At 38.9% G+C, this 18,905-nt stretch overlaps 1 protein-coding gene across 2 annotated transcripts in view; it reads right to left on the reverse strand.

The window, feature by feature from the left end:
• Positions 1 to 11,582: 11,582 nt before the first annotated feature.
• Positions 11,583 to 18,905, reverse strand: part of TTC27 (tetratricopeptide repeat domain 27) — a 146,365-nt gene continuing 139,042 nt past the window's right edge. For both annotated transcript variants that reach the window (XM_081068552.1, XM_081068553.1), the window contains 2 exons: positions 15,046 to 15,146; positions 11,583 to 12,678 (listed from right to left, as the gene is read on the reverse strand). In XM_081068552.1, coding sequence (XP_080924678.1) covers positions 12,556 to 12,678; positions 15,046 to 15,146 — 224 coding nt within the window. In that variant the 3' untranslated portion in view covers positions 11,583 to 12,555. The remainder of the gene's footprint in view (positions 12,679 to 15,045; positions 15,147 to 18,905) is intronic.

The following is an 18,905-nucleotide window of genomic DNA, read 5'->3' on the forward strand; positions in this document are numbered from 1 at the left end:
CACTACCTCACTATGCCCAAGGTCAGGTTCAAGGTGCAGGCCGGGTTGCACAGAGAACGATGGACAGTCTTTGCCTCATGGATCTCTTGGTCTCACAGGGGAGATCAGGGAAGGCAGAATCAGAAAGGGCAGAAAGCAAAGCAGGATGAAGGCCAGCACATCAGAAGTACCCTAAGCAAGGCCGGAGTGGTGTGGGGGTAGAAAGCGGGGAGACAGGGCACATGGCTTAGGTAGGCTTCCCACAGGCCGTCATGAGGTGGTGGCAGGAGGGAGAGCACAGACAGACATGGCGAGGGCTCCAGGGCATTGTGTAATGGGGAGAAAGCCTGGGAAGGCGGTTTGGGGTTACATTATGAATGTCACAGAAAGAGTTTGTATTTCATGCAGAACTCCAGAAGGTCTTTAAGCAAAGGAGTGAGATAACTACAGCCACATTTTAGACCTCAGAGGCTTCGTGGTGCTTAACCTTATACGATCTCTTGGTTCACAAATACCTCTCTAAAGAGATGAGTGATTCTAACGCAATATTGTATACATTGAGAGCATATTGAGTTTCACTTGTATGATGGTCTATCATCTTAGAAATAACAGGGGAAAAGTTTTCCAAAGAAGACATATTTGTAATTATTAGTGAATAGCATAGATTTATGTTATGAAAAGGAAGATGACAGGTAAAATCTGTGTTAGCTATCTATTACTGCATTAAAAATGGCTAAGATAAACTTAGCAACTTAAAGCCCACATATATGTCACAGTTTGGGGGAGACAGGAGTCCAGGGACAGCTGAGCCAGGTCCTGTACTTCAGGGTCTCCCACCAAACTGGAATCAAGGAGTTGGCCAGGGATAGGGTCTCATCTGAAGGCTCAACTGAGGAAGTATCTGCTTTTAAGAACAAGTTTTTTTTGTCAGAATCCAGTTTCTCGAGCACTGCTGGACTGAGGGACATTCTCAGATCCTTGCTTCCTTTAGGGCTTTGCCAATGTTGGCCCACGGCCACCCTCAAGTTCCTGAGCACATGGAACTCTCCAACATGGCAGCCTCCTTTATCAAAGCCAGCAAGGGAGAGAGTATGTTAGTAAGACAGAAGCCACTATGTTAGGTAACCTAATTTGGAAGTGACATCCCTTCAACGTTGCCAATATTTTATTGGTTAGAAACAAATCATAATGAGATTATACAATGCTAATATCAGAAGGCAGAGATCACTGGCACCATCTCAGAGTCAGCCTAACACAGAGTCAACTTACAAGAAACCCATAACATTTTAATAATTATATCCCAAATGAACCTATAAAACTTGAGATTAGTGTGGGAAAGTTTATTTTTGTAGAATGTCACAGTCAAGGATAAATAACCCTGTGTCAACTACTGACCCCTTCTCAAGTTGGGATTCTATTGTAAGAACAACCATCGAGGAGAGAAAGTGAATCCCTTACCTCAGTGGACCACTCTCCCCACCAGCCATGCCTCTGTCCTCAGGACTAAGCTCAGCCAGTCTGCTTTCATTCAAGTCCTCAGACTCATGCGGGCTCTGAAAAAGGGAAAACACTCTTTTGTTCTATGCAGATGAAATAAGATACCCTGCATTTTCTCTGGCTCATACCCCTTCCTAGGATTGCCTCTTTCACATAAAGAATGTACCAGCTACATTTCTGAAGATGAGAAACCCAATGCTGTCAGGGATGATTTGTGATTCTTGTGATTCTCAGAGGAAGAAAGGAAAGAGACGGGAGTGTTCATCTGGATGTGTGTAACGGTTAGAGAAGGACAGTAGGATTGGCTGGGTCAGGAGACGGCTAATAAAATACAGTGTCTTTGATCTATAGGTCATCAGTTTATTTAGGGTTGCCCTGAGACATTCCCTTGAAATATGTGTTTCTGGAAATCTTCCAGAAAAGCTTAAAGCCCAGGGTTATCTTTTTCTTTTTTGTAGTGGGCTGGATTTTGATTTATCATTCCCTATGAAGTCATGGGTGAGATTTCACCTTTATTTGTTCAAAAACCATCCAGGCAGACATAAGTGCTCTCCCTGAAAGTGGTGGTATGGGGAGCCTGCCAAGATGTGGCTATCAGGATTTCAATTACAACCTCAAGGGAAATCACCACCCCAGCCAGAGCTGTGAAGTCGAGGGCCTCAGGGCCTTGCTATTCAACTTGGCCATCAGACATCAACAGGGACTTTTTCCATCAAACTACAGAGCCCAGCGGAAATGCCACAGGATATTAAACATGTCAACACCATGCTTTTCAAGAAGAAATGTGAGAAGCTGGCTTTGGTAACCAAGATGGCCACACTCTATCAATGACTCAGTGCTGGCCGGGTTCCCTTTGGTTAGTACCCCACAATTTATCCAGACAGCAATGTGGAAAGGCACAGGGTCTTAACTGTGTTAAACAAAAGAAATAAAGATTTAGAATATAACGTCAAATTATCCACATTTTTGTCTTAGAGTTGTAACATGTTATGTTTTGTTTAAGGAGGTGTTTGGTGAAGAGGAGGTGGATGGAGAGTTAAAGTTACATGAGATTCAGTTTGGGTTTGCGATGTGAAGTTTCACCTCAAAAAGCAGTATGCTTTCTCAAAAATCAATTGCATGATTTGCAAGGAAAATTACTTAAAGAGTCAGATCTCCTCTAAAAGAAGGAGAGGCCAAAGAGGTAGAAAGTATAAAGATCAGGAAAGGGGAAAGCAGACAGGTTCACATTAAGAGCGGCTGCACTGTTCCTAGTATTTTAAAGCATTTAAGTATGATATATAACAAACGTAGTCAAAAAAATGTGCAAAACAAAAATGTATAGCTCGAGGATTTGGCAAAAGAACAATGTTAATCATGACCCACTTAATACATGATATCGCCAACTGCCCAGAAGCCCTTCATACACCCTCCCAATCATCACCCATGTAACCACTGTTGTGTCTTTTGTGGTGATCACCCCCTGGCTTTCTGTTATAGTTTTGACACCCAAGTAATATTGTTTAATTTCATCCGCTTTTTGAACTTTGTACTATGTACATGGAAACGTGCAGCATGCATTTTTCTTTTTCCTTTTTTTTTTTTTTTTTTTACCATGTCTGGCTTTCTCTGTTCAACACAACGTTTCAGAGATTCAGCAACGTTGTTGCTGTGAGGTGGCTGTAGTCAATTCATTTTCTCTGATGCAGATTACTCCATCACATCGCTATGCTACCACTAATGTATCCATTTTTATCATTGGTGGACAGTTGGATTGATTCCACTGGGGGCTATTCTGGATAATGCTGCTCTAAACATTCTCGTGTGAGAATTTGGGGGCATGTGTGCATGCATTTGTGCTTGGGTACGTTATGTTCATCTAGGGGTAAAATTGTTAGGTCACAGGGTGTGTTTTCCAGAATGTTTGTATCAATTTATATTCCTATCAGCAATGTTTAAGAGTTGTTGTTACCCCATATCCTCACGGACACTTGGTCTGCAGTCATTTCAATATTAGAGATACTGTTGAGTATGTGGTCATCTCATTGTGACTTTAATATACATTTCTCTGATGACTGAGCACATTTTATAATTTATTAGCCATTTGGTTATTCTCTTCTGTGAGATGCTGTTTTTTAGTTGGGTTGTTTTTTTCTTGACTTATCATTTTTATTTCTTTTCACATATTCTGAATACACGTCCTTTTTTCGGTTTATGTATTGCAAATATCTATGCCCACCTTTTAGCTTTCATTCTGCTTGTCATGGCTTTTGATGAATAATGTTCCTAATTTTAATGTAGTCCAACCTAAAAACAAAAATTTCCTGTGGGATTAGTGCTTTTGTGTCCCATTCAAGAAATCTTTACCTCCCCCAATGTCACAAAGATATTCCCATGTGTTATCTTCTAGAAGCTTCATTGTTTCACATTTAGGCCTACACTCACTTAAAATTGATTTTTATGCATGGCATGAGGTGAGGGGTCAAAATTCACTTTTTTTCTATATGGATAGTTAAATAACTCAGCACGATTTATTGAAACAATCATCCGTTCTTCACTGTTTGGCAATACCACCTCTGTCGTAAATCAAGTATCTGTGTTTGTATATTTTTGGATTCTATACTCTGCTTCATTTGGTCTATTTGTCCTTACACCAATATCACACTCTTAATTACTGTTGTGTTGTAAGTCTTGGCATCTGGTAGTATAAGTCTTCTACTTTGTTCTTCAAGACTGTTTTGTCCTTCTCAGCCCTTAAATTCCCATATACATTTTAGAACCAGATTTTTAATTTCCACAAAAACATCTACTAGAATTTTGATTCTATATTGAATCTATAGATCAATTTAGGGAGAAACAACATCTTCACTCTATTTTTTCCAATTCATGAGCATAGTACTTCCCACCAGTTATTTTCTTAGGGCTTAATTTTCCTGAAGCTGTTTTAGTTTTCAGTTGAGGTATTTGCCATCTTTAAAATATTATTTCCTAAATATTTGAATTTTTGTGCTATCATAAATGGTATCATTTAATTTTTTTTTCCTTTTCTAAATCCCTACAGATTTGTGTATGTGTAAATTGAGAAGTTGACTTTTAAATCTACATGGAAATTCTAAATTTAAAAATCAATAATTTTCACCAATTCTGAAGAATTTTCAGCTGTTAAATCTTGAAAATGCCTCTTCCCCATTCTCTTTAATATTCTTCTGAAATTTTGATTAGACACATTTTTTCTGGAAATCTAATCTTCATTTCTCCTAACTTCTTTTTTTTTCTCCCTTTCTGATATTAACTTGCTGTACTATATCCAGAGCTATCTTTCCCTTCACTAATTCTCTCTTCAGCTCTAATCTGTCGTTTAACCCAGTGGTTCTCAAAAGAGGGTAATTTTCCCCTCAGGAGATATCTAGCAATCAGCAGAAATATTGTTTGTCATAACTGGGAGCAGCATCTAGTGGGTGGAGGTTAGAGATAATAGTAAACATTTTTCTTTTTTAAGTATCTTTTCTATATTCTGTGTCTACTAATTCCAACATCTATGGCCTTCATCAATCTGATTCTGTTGTTTGTTTCAATTGATTCTTACCCAGGGTGCCATATCTACTGATGTTTCTGATTTTTTATTGTGAATTCATATTCCTTGGAATCTTATGGGAACAATGCACTGAGGTCTGTTCAAAGTGCATTGCTCCACAGAGGTTTATTCTATCGTGTCCGGTGGCACATCAATCTGGGTGTACCAGATATACATTGTGGCTGTCGGCCACACGGGGAGTATGAATTCCAATATAAGAGCAGCCTTATTGTTAGGAATTATCAGATTTTTCTTTTTTCCTTTCCCCCCTTAATCCAGAGCCACAACTGAGACAAATACCCCATGAACGTCCCTCTTGGAAGTGAGGTTTTTGCTATATTTGTTCTACTTTTCATGGAGTATTGCTCTGGATACACAGAGTCCCCAAGCCAACCTACCACCCTGCTGGATCCTAGGCTTCCTTCCCCGCCCCAGGCTCAGCCCATTAACACCTAAGTTGACCCGCCAGGAATTCATAGAATTTCAGGATACACACCACCTTTGGCATTCATATACCTCTCTTGATTCATGCTTTATGGCCACCAAGAATTCTATTTCGCCACCAATTCAGCTATTAATTTAAAAGGAAACCATTTTTTAAATGTTTTATCCAATATATTTAGTTGTTGGGAAATGGGTTTCTTTACATGTCTAGTCAGTCAGATTGCTTGTAATTGAAATTCACATTTATTTTGCTCCAAATGTATTTTTTAAATTACTATAGTAATTATTCATGATAAAAGTAGCAATACTCTAGATAGAGACCTTTAGTATTCAATGCATTTTTTTCATTAATCCTTACTGTCAGTCTGACAAAGTGATACACAAATTATTTTCATTTTATAAAGCTCAATTATGTTCAGTAACTCTCAAACATAGATAAGTATCAGAATCATCTTTGGGGCTTTAAAAAACACATTTGTTCAGGGCTAGTGTATCTGAATCTCCAGGGTTTAAAACAAGATTTATTTAATTTTTTTGTAAAATTATTTAGATGGTTCTGATTCAAAGCCACGGTTAAAAATCCACCAGACCTTTAAAAAGGGGCGGGGGGGACTACTAGATGACTCAATGAACATAGCTAGGGCTTGAATCCAAGAATTCTGACTCTAATTAATCACTCTCCCCTCCTCTCTCTGAACTAATTTTGATACCAGTTAAGGTATAGACACTGGACTCAGAAAGATGGAAAACAAAATGTCAGATTTCTTATTTTGATGTGTTATCACATTTGGTCCCCAATACTTCTCCTAGCCTAGCTCTTGGATTAATCCATAAAGGAAGACTTTGTGACAATAGAGCAGATGCAGAACTCATCCCATAATTACAAATCCGTTACAGAGAAGGGGGTGGGCATCTCCTAGACAAGCCTGGGACTTGACTCAAGTGTGCTCTCATGGAGAGCAGTGGTGGGAAAAGAATGCAATTTCACGGGACTGAGGGTACATGTTCACCTAGAGCTGTACTATCCCCGCCTTCGAGACCATACTCAGATCACCCAGGACCCCTGAGTGCCCTGCCCAAAGACCCAAAGCCTACATTATGGGGCTGTGTGGGCCTCTTCCGCGGGCCCGTATTCCTGAGGCCACTCTCATCTAGGTCAGAGGGGTAGCTTATCGCTGTTGGTGGTGGGTTGACAGACCTGACAGTCGCGCTGTGGTGTCCTCACCGGAGCACACGAGGCCCCTGCAGAGCAGGGTAGACTGAGGGAGGGCTGGCTCTCCCTGAAGCCCCTTATTCCAACCTAGAATTCTGAGGTTCTGAGAATCCTAAATTAAAACATGGCCTTCCCAGTCAGTATAAAAGAATATTTGTCAAGATCAAAGCATAAAACACATTTTATTGAACAGTTTCTCAGCTTGATTTATAACTTTTAATAGTTAAGATACGTGGTATGTGGGTCTCCATTTATCCTCTGGCTCTGAGTCCCACCAGATTAAGACAGACCTACGTCCATGTGCTTTATTGGGAAGCTTAATTAACTTTTTTTAAAAAAGCCTCTCTCTCTCACTCTCTCTCTCTGACATATATATTTCATAGTCTAGAAGGATACGCAGAAAAATGTTAACATGTTTATCTTCTACAGGGGTGGGATGTGGGGTGATATCATTTTTTCGCCTTGCTTATTAATATTTTCTAACTTTTTGGCAATGAACACGGATGGAATTTGTGTAATTTATTAAAGGGGGGAAATGAACATTAATCAGGGCATACTTCCCCCTACCCCTCTCTCCATCCTCTCCCCCCCACACACACACAATACCCCTGTGTCCTACTGATTATGTTCAGGAAGATCAACTTAGTATTTGGAGCAGACTCCAGCTCTGTTGCTGATACCTACGGAATCTCCGCAGTTCTTTCTGTGTAAAAAAGAACTGCTGAGGCATAAGCAGTTCTCTGGTTTTCTAGCCAGACAGCTGTAAAAATACCAACACAGCTTTTATCAACCCTGGCACCAGACAGCCTATAGGCCAAACTGATTTCGGTAAAGAGAGTGGTGAAGGGCACAGAGGAGACAGGGAAAAAGTCTGCAGTGCTCTTTTTCAAACCACAGGGTGATGACCCCACAGGAATTATGGAAACTGAAGCCGAGCTGCTAGATGCCCCATTGAGGGACTCTACCAGTCCCCAGGACCTGAAAGACCATCCACAGTGCCCTTTTCTCTTGATCATAGCAAGACACAGTTGCTCACAAAATACTTCACACACATCAATGGACAGGACCCCCACCACAATTCTGTCTGGTCTATAGGGTGGCTATTTGCATTTTATAACTGAGGAAATTGAGGCACAAAGAGGTTCAGGGGCTCAGGTATGGTCATGACAGTGGCTAGAAAGTGCTGAGGCTGGGACTTACACCCGAGTCTTCTAACTCTGAGTTCATACTAGTCAGTCGATTCCCCATTTCATCACTTATCTTTCCGTTTCCTAGACATTGTAACCTGAGACATTCTGACAATAGGAACTTGGTTTTGTTTCTCCTTCACATCCTAAAAGTCCGTCACATTCTTTCTTTCATCCCTTCCCTGATAGACACTGGCAGCCCAGGAGTAAGGAAAGGTTGCTGCCGAAAGAAAACGCTGACCCAGCAGCACTGAATGTCATCAAGCTCCCAACTGGGGAACGTAAGAGGTTGTGTCAATGCCTATTATCCAGTGGTTTCTAAGACATCCTTACTTGTATTTCTACTAAACCTTTTTATTTTCAAAGCACTTCTACATACATCTTCCTGATTGATCTTGTTATAATATCTCTGTCGTACGGATCATTGACAGGCTACAGAGAGGTTAAGGACTTCTTCAAGTCCCACAGTAATAGAGTCTTCAAGAAACACTTCTGCGTCTGTGAAGAGTGTTGTGGAGTAATTCCTGTATGCCTACAGATACGGGTGTTCCTCTGAGCCCTCAGTCTGGAAAAAGTTAGTGATGCATGGGTTAGTTCCTTAACGATGTTAACATGATTTCCTACCCCACCCCCCACCCCCTTCTGGTAATAATACCACAAAACATTAAAAAATGGCTGACACTTACCATTCAGAACACCACTTTAATATCAGTTTTCTGCCTCACAGTCCTTGGCAGGAGTCTCTTTTCATAGATCACAATGATGGCGCAGGGCCAAGAGATGGTGTGGTTGCTCACAGGTCACTGCAGTTTATAAAAAGTCAGAATAATAAAACGGAAAGCAGATCTGACATCACTGGCAAGGGGGAAATTTTTAGTATTGTACAAACGAACTAATTACAGCTGAATAATGTGGGAGGAGTTCTACAAGACCTTGTAGAACAAAGCCAAGCCCAAGGAAGAAAATGGCCACATAAAAAGTCCAACCACTCTACCAAGAGTCTGCAAATCTTCTCAAAATTGACATTAACCTGTAATTTATCCTAAAGTCAAAGGAAAACCCAAAATCTGCTCAAGTGAACTCTTTATTAACCGCTTTATTAACCAGGGTGAAAGAGGAGGTGCTTTACGATAAAATAATGAGAACACACACACAAATGCATCACGTAATTGGTTTCTAAATTGGCTTTTCGGCAAGCTGCGTATCCAGAGTAAAAAGTACCTCTTTGTCCACTAAGCTACTGCAATTAAAAAAAAAGAAAAAAATTTCAAGATAAGCTCAGCTTTATAGTTCACTTGGTGAAAACCTAACGCAGCTACAATTATTCTTAGGCCTTGGTCTGTGAAAGACTCTACAAGAGCTAAAAGGCAAGCCAGCACTACCTTTAGCCCATAAGGGATTACTCTTTTATTAGTATAGTCTTGGGATTAGTGGAAATGTCTGTCTAATGAATGCAGCTACTATATTTGAGCACATGCCTGAATAAGCTACTTGTTGATTGAAACCTATCTATTTATAAGCACTTCTGCACGTTGTGAAAAATCCATCTGTATCACCACAGCATGGCGCCCACCATTTGAATAAAGGCTCTTTGCCACTTCACTGTAAGGCCTGTTGAATGAACAGGCAGAAAGGAAGTGTGTTGCATCCACTTAACAGGTTTTATTCCTCACTCTTGGCCAGTAAAGTAGAGCTACCTTATCTAAACAGTGATCTAGATTGATGTGGATGTTATAAAAACAGAAATGGAAAAAAGGAATACTTTTGTTCAGACTCACCCAGGGTTTTAACCTAGTAGATTTACTATAATTTGGAAAAATGGTCACAAATAACCCAGACTAGCCATATCTCTGCAATGTCACAATCTTTGAATGTAGCCTGGAAAATAGGTGGATTTACTACACATAACTGGGTATCACTTCTTCTTTACATTTCTGCTTATGAATAGCACACTGATAGCATGTCCCATAGAAACAAGAACAGCACAAAGAGCCTTCATACACAATTAAAGAAGTCAATGCTTTCAATGTTTGGGGTTCTTGTTACCATACTTGGGCTCCATTTGAGGTAAGGGCAAGCTCCCTAGCCCTGAATCGGTACTTCAAAGACCATTCCAGGCTTCTGCAGTTCTGAACCCACCACTCTACTCACCAACCCTTGACACCCGCCCCATGGCTCTGCTTGCCAGACTCAGCACCAAGTTTCTGAGCTTCCTGAATTGGGGGTTTGGGTGTAAAGAGGAGATTTCTTATCCACTGGGGTTTAACTCTTCTGCAGTTAGGGTCCCCACTTACTATGCTGTTTCTTTGGGGAAAGGCTAGCAAAGAATTTACTACAATTTTTAAAAAGACGAACAAAACACAGGCAATTATCAACTGAGACCTCACAGCCTTTCTCTCCTTGAAGAACATTATAAATAATGACAGGGAAACTTTCCAGGTATCCCATTGTTAGAAAGAGAGGACTGACATCAGCTGACCACTGGAAACTTTCTAGGCCCAACATAGCAAGCAGAAGGAATGCAAGCTTTGACAGTCTTTGAATTCTGGCTATTTCTCTATCTAGAGTTCGTGATCTTTAGTTTCCTGGTGATTGAATTATTAGTCAATAAAGATTAGAGGATCACACCTTTCATATTTTTCTAGTTGACAAAGCAAAATAGCAATTCTGAACATGAAAGTATTAATACTAGAAAACCAAAGGTGAAATTTATAAAAGGTATTTGGAAACGGCAAATACATCATAATATAGCAAATATAAAGCACCAAAGACCCTATAGTAAACGACATATGAGTATAGCTGTTTAAATAGATACCGTGTTACCGACTTTGAAGGTGGTAAAAGATATTAAGAATTTGATGGAAGGTACTATTACCATCACTCACTTTACAAATAAAGAAATCAAATGATCTGAATGTTAAGTATTAATTGTGAGGAGGTGGTAGAGATGAGGTTTTGATAAAACCCAAGCTTTTCCTACTTCACCACATATTTTCTCAATTATGTTAAACATTCACATAGATAAGATGATTAAACATAACTAATAGGTCTATGTCTCACAAAGAAGACACCTAATAGCGCTGTCCTTTGTGAGATCATTCCAAGATAAAAGGGCATAGGTATGCAGCATCCTGGAGACTTTGGTCCAGCATAGCTTCTGAGAACAGGACTGGAAGGGGATAATCCTTTTGTGACTTGGTTTGTGACAACTCACACTCACCGATGCCTTTCTACCTTGAATCCAAAGGAGAACAAACTGAGAAATAAAAACTTTTAAAACTTGGAAACTCTTCTTCAATCACTTGATTCCTGAAATTTTTGCCCTTTTCGGTATACGTCTATCTGTTTTCTCTTGGGGTTCATAGCTAGGTACTGATAAAGAGTTAATCTTAAAACCTTGCTTGCTCCATCCATCCATCCATCCGTCCATCCATCCATCCATCATCCATCATCCATCCATCTATCCACCTATTTCCCCCTGGCTTCCATAAAAGATTTGAGTGGACATTTAATGTTAACTAACTAAATGCTACTACCTCATTTTATTGGTCCTTCTCATGGTTATTGTGTTTCCTGTAAGAGAAACTGCTTTGGGGCATACATCAACTGTTTTTAGGCTAGTATGATACTAGAAGAGAGAAGCAGGTGGTTAAGGAATGGAGGAAGCACTGGTAAGCATTCATAACCAAAATTCATGATGCAAGTTTTTGAAGACTGTTTTTGTTTTTTTAATGTTCAGAACTCTTATATTTATGGATTATGTATTTTTAAATTTCCAAAGGCAGTTGAAACTCACAAAGAAACAGGAATATAAATTATTCACATTTTATAAATAACATGGAAAAAAGCAAGGGTCAAATGACTTATGCATGAACCCAAAATTCGGCAACCTAAGCCAGGACTTAGAATTCCTCACTGTGACTTTTCTAGTAAGATTATTAAGCTCAGCTGCTGCCTTCAACATTTGTTTCCATAGACATTACTAAGAAAGCATTTTACTTTGGCATTTTTGTAATATGGTACCCTTTATAGCTGTCTTCACTCATAATAACCTTATTAAACCACCGTCTTTCAGGCTGGCAGTCTACACAACGAGGAGGGTCGGTCTGGTTACTAGTGGCTAATGACTGAAACAAAATTTGAGTTATGTCATTTTTTTCTTGCATTTTCTTGATTTAGAAGTTAAACCATGCCCATATTTCTAATTTAGCCAAGTGCATATCTTTCTGACACAAATACAAAATCTCCAGAAGTGTAAAGGTTTCCATCACCAAATCTACTCTTTTATCACTTTTGGATAAAAGCAGCCAATCTAATGATTCCACAAACGCGTACTGTGTGATTTTTTTTTCCTGTTTAGACTAATTTTTTCCAAAGAATGATCTAATTCATTTTAGGCTGAGAGACTAAACCTTATGCTAAAAAGAAAACTCTTTTTGCTGAAATGCCTCAAGAATAACAAAAATACTGAATTCAACTATAACTAATCTTAAAGAAATAGCAAAGTTTTTATTTAATGTACTTCAGGAAGTTCAAACATTTGGAAAATTCACAAAAACCACACTATTAGCCATAAAAAATAAATTTATTTTAAAAAATCAGTATCTTGTGTTTCAGATACACCGGTATAAGAGAAATTCCAGAAGGCGAAAACATCTTTTCAGAAACTGTTCCCAGGACGGTCAATACCGATTTCGAAATTGGTTGCTTACGTCTTGAAGCTCTATTACTAAGGCATCCATAGCTGCTATTTCATCAGCTAACTCTCTGGAAATTTCTCCACTTGCCACATCTGTAAATAGTTGCTGCAACATAAAGAACAAAGCGCAACTATCAAAACAATGAAAATCTCTTTAAAATAATATAGAAACAGAGTAAGGGGGTGGGGGTGGGTGATGAGGGTAAGGGGGATCAAATATAGGGTGATGGAAGGAGAAATGACTCTGGGTGGTGACCACACAGTGGGATTTATAGATGATGTAATACAGAATTGTACACCTGAAATCTATGTAATTTTACTAACAATTGTCACCCCAATAAATTTAATAAAAAAAAAGAATTAAAATTCCCTTTGCATAATAATACTGTAACATTATAGTAGCAATGGCAGTGAACCTGGAAATGTAGAAGCTGCAACAATTACAGGATGTATCAAACAACACGCCTGAACTTGTAAATTCAAAAGAGCTCTGCTCTTCATAATGGTTGCCTTGAAATTGATTATTCATTGCAATGTCATAGGATGGTTTTTGGATGAATGGATAGTATTCATCCAAACCAAGCAAGTCTATTCGCTGTGTATATAAGCAAAACAAATATACTTTATATTCAAGTAAGTATAAATCATACCCTTTATGCTAGTTATTTGAAAATTAATTATGGCTTAAGACTCAGAGCCACCAAGATTATCAAGATTTGGTAAAAATGATAAAAGCCCAGCAAAATAAAACGAAATGAGCCCTCCTCCTGTAAAAGGAATTGCCTTGGGAGGCACATACTTCAATAATGCCACTACAGCTGAAACATGTGGGAATGCCTCTCTAGGACCTGCCTGCGGAGCCCAGGAACCCCGTCTTCAAAAAGTTCCCTTGGTGCTATCATCAATAAATCAACAAACAACAAATGCTGGCGTGGATGTGGAGAAAAGGGAACGCTAGTGCACTGTTGGTGGGATTGCAGATTAGTGCAGCCACTATGGAAAACAGTATGGAGGTATCTCAGGAATCTGAAAATGGAACTACCCTATGATCCAGTAATTCCACTCCTAGGCATCTACCCGGAGAAATCCAAAACTCCAATTCAAAAATCTGTATGCACTCCTATGTTTATTGCAGCACTTTACACAATAGCCAAGATATGGAAACAACCGAAATGCCCATCGGTAGATGACTGGATTAAGAAGCTGTGGTACATTTATACAATGGAGTATTACGCAGCCATAAAGAAGAAAGAAATCTTATCATTTGCAGCAACATGGATGGATCTAGAGAACATTATGTTAAGTGAAATAAGTCAGAAAGAGAAAGACAAGTACCATATGATCTCACTTATATATGGAATCTAAAGAAAAGACTATGTGAATGAACTAATCAGAAACAGTTTTGGGGACACAAAGAAAAAACCGAGAGTTGTTAGATGGGTGTGGGGGGGGGTTGGGGATAAGGGGAAAGGTGAAGGGATTTGGAAGCAGCTGGTAGCCACAAGATGGCCTCAGGGTTTTTTTGAAAATTAATTTGGGGAAGGTATTCAATAATGTTGTAAAGATTTTGTTGGGTATCCGATGGACATGCGTCCTATTTGGGAGACCACCTCAGGGATACTGTGGCTACCTGATCATGGCATTGTACACCAGAAGCTAAACATTAATGAATGCCAACTATAATTTTATATATATAATGTGATGGTTCAGTGTGAGGTCGGAGGGATAGTGGATGGGGGGAGGGGGGTTCACAGTGTGAGGGATATAAATGATGAACGTCTAAGTATTACCTTGTCTTGTACACCTGAAACTAAAAAAAAAAAAAAAAAAAAAAAAAGTTCCCTTGGTGGATCGCAGGCACCTCACCCCAGCAGTGGTCCACAGGCTGGTATGCGTGAACTGATGGTATATGTTTTCATTGTCAAACTGAAGCCACCCATCTACCTTAACAATTTTTGTCAAATCCATATACAACCTACTTAATATTTTTTCTGTAAATCAATTTTTTACATAAGTCTTTTTAAAAGGAAACACTTCATCACTACTGTAAATGAAAAATAAGCAGTCATAGTCATGAAATTGTAGGTCTGATGTGCAAGTTATACTTTTTCTAATATCCGTTGAAATGAATACCAAATCAAAAACTTATCCAAGTGCTACCAGTGGCATATATGCCACACTTTGGGGAAAGTGATAATAAATAGAGGAGCATTGCTTTAATTTAAAGAAAGCCTTAAGGGCTGGCCTGTAAATATTAATTTCTAAGACTCCTAAGTTGCCCACATTCAGGATGGTCTAGTCATTGGGTCAATAATATCTTCACCAGAACAAGTAACTACCCAGAGGCTAATCTCTAAAATGTAACGTGGGCCTAACATTACCCTTGATGTAAAAGAAGACTCGATAGCAGTTAGCTGATACTAAAGACCTTTTTCTATATGACAATTCTAACTAATTCACATTTCAGTCTCACCTTTGCTTTAGATAACAAGCCCTGTAAATTGAGTCGAACTGAAGAAAGCACTTGCACAGCTTCTTGGGGACTAGATTTGTTTTTACTGCATTTCAGAGCCACTGAAAGATAAATACAGGGAAAACATCCATAAAAATTGGTAACGATAATTCACAGGTACAACAGAACCCAATTACTTAATTAAGACTTTATAGTAACAAACTAGAAATATTTCTCCATGGCAAGGATTTTTTGTTGTTGTTGTTGTTGTTGTTGTTGTTTTGGAAAAAAGATAATACTCATGTTCATAATTCTCCCTTTTTTTCCTTCTTTAAGGATAAAAAGAGGATTTTGAGGAAAACAGATGATATTTTGGTGAGTTACAGATCATTGGGAAGAGACACCCCCTTCTGCTCCCCCCTGCACATGCACAAACTAATGAAATTAGGCAAAGAGAGGGAAAACCTAATTGAACACAAAGTACCCACAGAAGGTGAAAACAGACACAGCACATCTTGATGTGGTCTCCCACAGCACGGAGTCCCGAATGGGAACTCACAATTGCTGATGACACTGGCCAAAGGAAGTGACATGACGGATATTTAAAGCTCAATTCTTACTGCATTTTCATGCTCAAGGTTTTACATCACCATCTGGAAGAACTGATATCAACAACCCATGTGCCTGCACTTGGGGAATGTGACCACAACCAGGCTGGGGGGTGGACGGGGGGCCCTGCTGAGCCACACGTGGCATCAGCAGGGAGTGGGGGACAATGAAGTCACTCATCTTCAACTGAGTCTGCCTCCTAAATTCTGGGGAGTGCACTTTCCTAAAATTTGAAATAATGAAGGATGTAGTCCTCCCTGGCAGAAGGCCCAGCTATTAACACTTTATAAGAATAAGCGAAGAGCTTGGTAAAAATATAACACCTGGCATTTCTCCCCTGATTTGTTCTTGTGTTTGTTCCTCTAAATTAATCTGAGTACAAACAGAACAATAATCAGATCGCATTTGAAAACTATATTACAGACTGCAACATAAATGTCTCCTTAGTGCCCTGGATCCTAGACCAGGGATAGAAAATAGATTTCTTTCTGCATGCAAACTCTCATCAACTGGTAGAGGTTGCCTGTGCCTGGCAAACGAGCTTTGTCATGAATTAATAATATCTTGCGAGGCTGGCAAGAACTAGGTTTGACATTCCTAGTTCACAGTGATAATTAGACGTGGACATTTTTCAGCTATGGATTGAAAGGAAGCCTGGTAATAACAATGTTAAATTCGTTTTCAAAGGGCACGGTTCACCCAGGGAGAGTGAGGATTGTGAAGTCTGTGTCCCTTAGTAAAGTCGTAACCTCCACAGCAGGGCTATTTGGGCTGTTGAATACCTAGTAACTTATATTAGCAACAGTTATGATTCTTTCTTCAATCCTTTATTTTCATTGTGAGAGAAACAAAAATAGAGCAAATAGACAAACATACACTCTATTAGTCCCCTTCCTCAATCCCATTTCCAAAAGGCTTTTGAGACTGAGATAGACAGACAGACAGACAGACAGACAGACGAATGAGAGAGAGAGAGGGAGAGAGGGAGAGAGGGAGAGAGAGAGAGAGAGAGAGAGAGAGAGAGAGAGAGAGAGAGAGAGAGAGAGAGAGAGAGAGAGATAAATAACCTGCCTGTTCAAATAATCCAGAAATCCCAAAAAACAGTGCTTCCTCCATGCAGATTGTAGTTAAAATGCATAACAATTATTTCAAAAGTTCCTAGATTGCAAAGAAGGAACAAACTTTTGCCCGTCCTTTCCCAGAAAACAGAAGAGCTGAGATTGTAAATGAATACCCATATACCATACAAATGGGCACACATGACAACACTGTTATACAAAGGTCTTAAACAGTATGTAGAGACTGCAATGCCTTATCAAGCTTTCTGAAGTTTGTGGCTACTCTTTAAAAATAGCAATCCAATAGGGAGTAAATCACGTGGAGATTTTTTTATTTATTTCCTTTTCAGAATCAGGTGAGGTGGACAGTATTGGGGAGAAAGATTAGAAAAGAAAAGAGTAACAGAAATCCAGCTCATCCTTCCACTGAGCACTGGTATACAAAAGCAACAAAGAAAAAGTTATACGATTTATCTTTATAAATCTAAAATATCACTAGAAACTAAGTTGAGCATCCACTCAAATATGTTTATAATGGTGTTGGAGTCCCAACACATAATTCAGTAAAGTCAAAGGGGAAGTTAAGAGCATTGATACTTGTTTTTCTCCAGATATTATCCTGATGGAAAACAGGTGCCAAAAAAAAATTTAAAACCTACCTTAAGATGCAAAATGAAGATTTTTTTCTAGAGCACTTCTTTAACCTGCATTTGACAGGTTTATATTTGACAGGTTTAATACCGTCACTTAGTGATTACAGAAAAAAATCTTGGCTTTGACTATTATACAGCCAGCTGTTCACAGAAATGTTTAGGGTTGGCTGGCTGAAGCAGATAAGATAAATTCTTCATAGTAAATCACTCCCTGCTGCAATTATGTACATACTACACCTTAGCACGGGTTTCCCCAAATACAGTACTATATCCACAGGGTCCAAAGGAGTCAGGACTGAACTCCATCATATGAGCCCACCCACCAGGAGGTGGGTAAAAGCCACATAATTCTAGCTACCCGACCATCCTCCCCACTGCTCTATTATTGTCTCAACCTTTTCTACAATGAATTTCAGCTATACAGAGTTTAGCACTTCTGGCTTATCTGTCAAGTGGGCGGCCCAGGAAATTGGATACTTACATATATTTATTAATGATCTCAAAGGCCGTAAGCAGAATTATTAACTCTAAGCCCATTTCTAACTTGTTTGAATATTCTGTGACTTCTCTAAAGGCAAGTTAAACTTTATCCTTGTTCTTCATTTTTCTCTTTTTAGTTATGAGTCCCTTATCACACAGCTCAGGTGGGGGCAAAAAGGCAAGGGATTAACATTTAAACCATGCATAAGATACTGCTAAGTATTTTTAAAAGATCGTATTTTTTAATTTATGTTTGTTTTCATTTATTCTTCGTAAATACAATAGGTAGGTATATCCCCATGTTACCCATGAGAGAGCTAAATATGGCTCAGAGAAGTTAAGAAATTTACCCAAAGTCACCCAGCTATATGTGAGGAGCTAGCTGGAGCTTAGTGTCCCTGATCAGACCTCTGCCTTTCTCCTTGTCTCTCACTGGCTCCCTATTTGCTGTAACTATTAGTTGCAGATGAATTTAGAGGAGACTTTAGGATGGGTTCACAGTCCTTGTGATCAGTTAACACGGTGTCTTCATTATTTTATTTGAGCTGCAATCCCAGGGCATCACACTCATATTCAAATATAAATATAAAAATACATTACTAAATTTAACTGGTATATGTTTCATTAATGCAAATAATTAAAAGCAGCCTTCATCTGGAATGTATTTACCCAAGAGGCATACAACTTTTTATGTAAGGTTATCCATCTCTCAAATATCACCCACAATACTTCCCAAAGATAGGGATTCAATTATATTTTTTATTTCTTTTGTATATGCCAAAGCTCTTTATATACTGCTAAGTATTCAGATAGCTATGTAGTTTGATGAACAAATATTTTCATTTATAAAGGAAGAATGAGTCAAGCAAAGTTATGAGATATACTTAGTACTTCGTAATCAACGCACATAGCCTCTGTGTGAAGTGATGGTTAAATACAGTTGTAAAGGTATTTCGTATCTCTGAAGTTTCTAATACCTGTCACTTTTCAAACAGCATTTATCCTCTCCTCTATTTCTTCTTATTCCTCAAAAGTGCCTACTACATAGTAGTTGGTCTATAAATGTTTGCTGAATTAAATA

This window comes from Rhinolophus hipposideros (assembly GCF_964194185.1).
Source record: "Rhinolophus hipposideros genome assembly, chromosome: 12".
NCBI lineage: Eukaryota > Metazoa > Chordata > Mammalia > Chiroptera > Rhinolophidae > Rhinolophus > Rhinolophus hipposideros.